Here is a 6907-nt window from a genome sequence, read left to right on the forward strand (position 1 = left end):
TGGCGTTCTTTCGTTTTGCTTTTAGAAAACATCTGGCGTCTTTCGTTGGCTTATTTCATCAATCAACGGCGTTTTGAACAAAATTTTTATTGTTTAATCACGCACAGGAGAAATCTCACCAGGCACTACCTTGGAGGTAAACAATGGCTGCTAATGGGAATGAGAGACAGAAGAAGTCGGCTTTTAGCTAACACTTACACTTCTACTTCTACTAACGTTTCCTACTGGAACATGCCAATGGCTGCTAATGGGGGATGAGAGACAGAAGAATTCGGCTTTTAGTTAACGCGCACGCTCCGAATTTTTGATTGTTCAACAACGCACAGGAAATATCTCCCACCGGCACCACCTTGGAGGTCAAGATCTGGTACTAGCGTTACGACTGGTTACGCACTACGACTACGAGGGACGAACGGGTGCCGCTTTAAGAAGCTTCGCCCCTAAAACAACATAACTCGCCGGCTGTGAGTGGAAGCGTTGTGGAATGCCTCAGGAATAATTTTTTCACAGCGTCGGTTTATGTGATGTACACGTAAATATAACTACGCGGGCGTTTCTACACACAAACTTTGTCCCTAGGTAACATACAACGCAACAGAAAAAAACTTGGAGAACGCTTGAGCTTCGCCTTCAAGAGTAGAAGGCGATAGAGTAATCGGGCTCCGTGCGCATCGCCTTCTGAATTGCTGTCCTATAGTTTAGGTTTTCGGTGCGTGCCTCAACCTTGCCGCAAGGAAAACAACGTCTGCGCGCGTAACATTGGCCTTTTCAAACTATCCTACAATGCCTGCGGCAAGTACAGTTGCGAGGTGCCCACTACGCCATAACTCTTCCTTTTGCGAATCGGCGAAGGACCCACTACGCGTCCGTAAGGCAACAGGCGAACCTACGCAGCTGCTCACTTTGTTGATGCTTTTGCTGCTGATGATGATCAAATATGTCAGAGCGCTTTGTAATGGGTGGGCCTTTAAAACAGCCGCTCGTTGCGCAATTCACATGTTGTGACGCCTGGAGCGATTCTACGCTTCTGCCAGGCAATATTACATGCGTTAAGGAGACTCCTCCCACTACAAGACATTCATTTAGTGTTCTTAACCGCGAAACTGTTTAGGCTAGCCGTAAGTTGTATGCCGTATCACGATTCACAAACGGGTATGTGCCACATCAATTGCGCGGCTTAGTGCAAGCTTCGCCAATGAGAAATAAAGAAAGAGAGAGAAAATTACTGGCGAGAACTATTGCTTGACGGGGCGGGATTCGAACCCGCGTACTCACGATCCGAAGGCGAGCGTCGTAACCACTCAGCTATCCAGGCACGCTACCAGGGCATAACATATCCTGGTATCGGTCCTGTTTCGGTCCCCTTGTTTCGGTCCTTCTTTCGGTCACTGCCGGCGGCAAGTTATCTTTTAGTTCACTTTACTTTCTTCACATTTATATCCTAATTACTACACATAACATCCCCTATACTTTTCTTGGCATTATTGTACGTTAGTTCTTTAATGTTGTGTCTAACAAAGAAAAAACGAGCCCTTTAAAGTAATCGTCTTTCCTTCATTCATAGCGAGGGTCTCGTTCTGGCAGACTTTATGCCTTCAGGTGGTGTGCAAGCGATTATTGGTCACCTGCCGGCTCGTAAGAAGATCACGTGCTACGTGACGCCAACAGGCAGGAAAAGAGTGTTCCACACTCGCCGCCATGGCTGCGATCGGCGCTGACTAACACTCCTAGGTTGAAGTGCAGATATACACCCTGTAAAGTGGACGGGAGGATGACCGCCTCCGTAGCTCAGTGGTAGAGCATCGGAGGCGTTATTCGAAGGTCGCAGGTTCGGTCCCTGCTGGCAGCAAGTTATCTTTTCGTCCACTTTTCTTTCTTCACATTTATATCCCATTACTATAAATACCATCCCTTATACTTTCCTTGGCATTGTTGTATGTTAGTTCTCATTATATTGTGTCTAACAAAGAAAAACGAGCCCTTAAAAGTAATCGTCTTTCCTATATCCTTGTATAGTATAGTATAGTATAGTATAGTATAGTATAGTATAGTATAGTATAGTATAGTATAGTATAGTATCCCTATTGCAAAACCCAGCGCCACTCGGTACCAGCGTCCAGTGCCATGCCTGATCATGGGCCCAGCGTCGCGCTGGATACTGGGCCGCTGGAGCGGCGTTTTACTGGGAGGCGCTGGGTACTCAAGCGCAAAACGGCTCTACAGCGTTAAAACGGTGGTGCCTACGTGCCCTACATGAATATATTAGTAAAGAAAGTCATATAGAAAGCATTAATGCAATAAAAAAAGAAAAAAAAAGGCGTATGAAAAAAAAAAAAAAAAACTCCGCCACGAGGATTCGAACTCGCCACCTCTCATTCTCTAAGCAAGTACTCTACCACTACGCCACGCTGAATTTTTTTTTTCTCTTTAATGCATGGGAATAATGCCATAAAATCTCGCCATCTATTACAACATAATTCATCGCTTTAGAATTACACTCACATGCACATATGCACAGAACACACAATTTCACATAGTCCAAGGAATCTTGAAAAGTCCGGTAAACAGACACAAGCGTCCAGAAGTCCAAGCCACTCCGGAACCGGATCAAAAGTCTCAGCAACACTACGCACGTTTGCTCCTTCTTCGCGAAAGACAGACCTTGTCGAGCGAGGTGGCTCAGCATGTCTGTCAATCATGCGGCTTCTCCATAGCGAAAATAGACCTAACAGCATGATTAAATTGTATGGTGCACTATTGTTGGTGCTCTTTTTGAACGGGAGGAACCTAACACCATGCGATGTAATTGGAAATTCTTTTCTGAGGGTTCTCTTAAGAATGTCCCAGAAATGAAATGCATCATGGCAATGAATAAAACAATGCTCGATTGTTTCAGGCTCGTTGCATAGCCTGCAATTTACAGACCAGAATCCGTTCCGGAGGCGTGTAGGCTGTCGGAAGGCACTCTCGGTGAGCTGTGATCTTCCCAGCAAGAGCCGAAAACATACAGTTTCGAACGTCACACAAGACAACATCGACAGCCGTGGAGCTCGCGGCACTCCGCAGCGCACTCCGCAGGATTGATCGAGAAGCACCACAAAAATGGGGCATTTTTACTGATTCGAAACCAGCTCTGCAATGTCTTCGAACTGCTCTACGTCGTGGGGCTCAAGACCAATTGGTGCTGGAAATACAACTGTACCATCAACTAATAGAAGAAGGACATGCTGTAACTTTTCAGTGGTTGCCAGGCCACTGCGGCATCATCGGTAACGAGCATGCCGACGATGCAGCTAAGAATTCTCACGAAAATGGCGTGATAGAACCTATCCCACTGTCAAGAAGCGACGCAGCAGCAAAGATTAATATGCTTGCGCATGATGTCGCAAGGTCTATGTGGAACACGCCCGGCTTTCTCCACACCCGTCTTCACCGCCTGGATCCATGCCTACGACTCAGTATTCCATCTGGCCTGCCCCGATCCGAGACGACCCTTCTCTGCCGCATGTGGCTTGGGGTGTCTTTTTACGAACGCCTTTGCGTGCCGCATCGGAATGAGAGACAGCGCTGCATGTGAATATTGTAGCAATGACGAAACCATTGAACACATTTTATGTCAGTGCCCTCAATACAGCTCTGAGAGACAGTCCCTCGCAGCAGTGTTTGCTCGCCTCGACGACCAGCCGCTCTCTGAGCAGTCAATCTTGGAATGTCGGAACGATCGAGCTTCACGCCAGAAAGCAACGAAGGCGCTGATGAAGTTTCTGCGAGCGACCCGCCTCGTTGAACGATTGTGACACTCCTGTGTGTGTGTGTGTTTGTGCTTCCCTCCCTCCCTATCCCATCCCTCTCTTTCTAACTTTTCTGTCTCCCCTTACCCCTTCCCCAGTGCAGGGTAGCAAACCAGATATGTTTTCTGGTTAACCTCCCTGCCTTTCCGCATTACATTTCTCTCTCTCTCTCTCTCTCTCTACAGACCAGGGCACGTATATCCCTTTTTCATGAAGCCATGTCTTTACGGGTAAAGTGGATGTGTACATCTTAAAGAAAAACGTTTTCACAGCTGGCGATATACACATTTTACGTACACGGCAGAATACATCATGACCAGATTTAGATAAATATTGCTGTCGGTAAACAGGTTCGGGGAAAAGGGTGTTTACAAGTGCGGCGGTTAGCGTCTTTCTGTCCACGTTGTACAAGTACTCTAGCGTGAATCTGGCTTTCAAAAACTGGACAGTGTCGACAATCTCTTTCAAGAAACCCCATAATTGCGATTCTTCCGGCACTCTTGTTGTGACAAAAAGAAAAGGGAGATGGTGAGAAAGGCGGTTCCGTATAACTGCCAGAAGAAACGGGTGGCAGACATCCTTAAGGTAAAAAAATCGCATCACCAGTTGTCGCACAAACAAATGCACAAGACTAAGCCCACCCTTCTCAAGCGGAAGAAAAAGGTTGTCCCTTCTCATGGCTTCCCCATGATGAACTCCAGATAAAGCAGGCAAATATTCTGTGAAATGCCTGAATATGTACACGAGAGCAGTGCAATACCTGAAGCATGTCTACAATGCTGTGAAAGGGCTAGTCAATACAGTAAGAGAGCGTGTCGTTTCATATTTTGATGTCGCGTATTCAAGCAAAACATGATCTTCCTTTCCAAATCAAGCTTGCTTCTTTATACACACAAACAAAGGGTTGCCGGCAACGAATGAGATGCCCAAAATGGGAAGAGCGCTAATTTTCTTTAGGAATTCTCGTCTTAACTCCGAAAAATATCAAATGGATCGAGGAGCAGGGTACAGTTTCACGGCTGTTACTGCCGATTTTTAATAGCCGTTTCTCGCCCTTGCTAATGATCAACATGTACAGAAGGTTTATGATGACTCGTTCGATAAACACGCGCCTACACGAATTCATACTGACTAGTTTACTCGCGCGAGCGACGATATTACTGCGGGGCGGGCGTGCCTGTATTCTGATTTCCAGTTCTATCGATACCTACAACTATAAAACCGCTCAGCAAAAACAAATACAATTCGTTGAAAAATGATGCCGGTGTGTTAGTTCATTAACGCGTACCAGTTGACAGGTATGTGTTCTGACGTATGAGTCAGAGAAGTACCGGCGAGTGTGACCGGCTGCTTTCGATGAGCCTGCGTTCGTTGCTGAAAGCGCGTCGCATCGATGGTCATCGCTCCTTGTGCGGACACCGTACACAAGAGAAAATGGTTAATTTAGGTTAACGGATGTCCAGACTATACTTTACAGTAATTTTCATACGTTGGAATTGCGTGTGCTTAAACCAAGAAGCGCCGGTGGCATGTAGACGGACTCGGCCGGTACGCTAGGCCTAACGCTCGCTGGGAGTCGCATTGGGTAGGACCGATCTCGGCGCATATGAGTTGTGATGGTTGAAGTTTCTGCATTTTGGCCTCGGAACCTTTTTAACTGTTGCCTAAGGTATAGCTGAAGTAAGTGTAAGTGCAAGAATTGCCCGAGATGCGTTTCCGGTGTGGCGATATCGAACGACGGCTGTTTTTCTGGCCTCCGTTGGGAGGGGTCGCGAAGCCAGAGCTCATTTACTTCTTGCCAACTGCACGGCGATGTAACGATTTGCTCTGTATGTTCAGACCGACGCCTCCAGAGTCCAGACTTATAAACATTACAATATGAAGTCGTTACCGCAACACATCACGGATGCAAAACTGGTATATATGCGCGGCATGCACAAAAGGTGTATTCATTGCGGCTACGTGCTCCGCAAAAATTAACGACGTTATTGACACTGCATGAATAAAAAAAAAGTGTACCAGAAAGCAAAATGATCAGTGTTGGCTGCTTTTGGTTATTAACATATTTTTCTCCACATTCGACAGGGAAACATTGACCGTGATTTATCGTATCACGTATGTCATGAAAATAGCGCGCATATCTGATCGTCTTCTCTGCCAAGCTAGATTTGTGACACATGTTTGGGACCCGTTAGGATAGCATCTATCGGTACCATCGAATCAAACATTCGATATTCAACGATACCAAAGCATTCCTCCGCGCACGATCTGAAAGCAGCGCGCGGCACTGGCAGAAACAGTGCAGGCTCCAGTAGGTGCCAGCGCACACCAGTGAAAATCCAGCGTCTCCAGCGCTTCCCAGTGAGCGCCAGCGTCACAGCGGCAAAGCCAGTGGCTCTACCAGTGCGACCCAGCTCTTTCCCAGTGCTTTCACCGGAGTCCCAGTGAATTCGAGCGTATAGCAGTGTTCCCAGTGCGATCCAGTGCCAGAAAACGTACTGGTATCACACTGGGGGTACTGGAACGGCGCTGGTTTTTGCAATAGGGATAGTATAGTATAGTAGAGCAACGGGGTCGGAAAGGGAGTGAGGGTGATAAGGAGAGATGGGACGTGAGTAGGACGGAAAAATTATGGGAGAGAGTAAAGCATATCATAAAAAGAAAGAGAAAATGGAGAGACAGAAAGAGAAAGAAAGAAATAAAAATATAAAGAGAGAGAGAGAACGGGAAGACAAAAAAGATATAAAGAGCGAGAAAGAGACAGAAATAAATAGATAGAGGAAGAAATAGAAACAAAGAAAGAAAAAAAGAGACAGAAAAAGAAAGAAAGAAAGAAAGAAAGAAAGAAAGAAAGAAAGAAAGAAAGAAAGAAAGAAAGAAAGAAAGAAAGAGAAAAATAAACACAAACAATAGGAACGCCGCCCTGCTCCGCTGTTCCTTCAGGCCTGGCACCAATAATGCGAAGCTCTCTTAAGTTCTTTTTCTTTTTTTGAAGCAGTTTCAAGCAATGGTGCGGCTCTGTGGTAGAACATGGGCTTGCCACGCAGAAGGCCTGGGTTCGATTCTCATTCAAACCGAAGGTCGCGGACCATGCTGATTTTCCATTCACAACCAAC

At 46.3% G+C, this 6907-nt stretch overlaps 1 protein-coding gene across 1 annotated transcript; it reads right to left on the reverse strand.

Moving 5' to 3' along the window:
- Positions 1-2497: 2497 nt before the first annotated feature.
- Positions 2498-4079, reverse strand: LOC119385832 (uncharacterized). Its single transcript, XM_037653207.2, has 2 exons — positions 3982-4079; positions 2498-2928 (listed from the first exon to the last, which is right to left on the reverse strand). The coding sequence occupies exons 1-2, from the start codon at positions 4077-4079 to the stop codon at positions 2499-2501; spliced, it is 528 nt and encodes a 175-aa protein (XP_037509135.2). The 3' UTR covers position 2498.
- Positions 4080-6907: the final 2828 nt, after the last annotated feature.

This window comes from Rhipicephalus sanguineus, chromosome 3, assembly GCF_013339695.2.
Source record: "Rhipicephalus sanguineus isolate Rsan-2018 chromosome 3, BIME_Rsan_1.4, whole genome shotgun sequence".
Taxonomy (NCBI): Eukaryota; Metazoa; Arthropoda; class Arachnida; order Ixodida; family Ixodidae; genus Rhipicephalus; species Rhipicephalus sanguineus.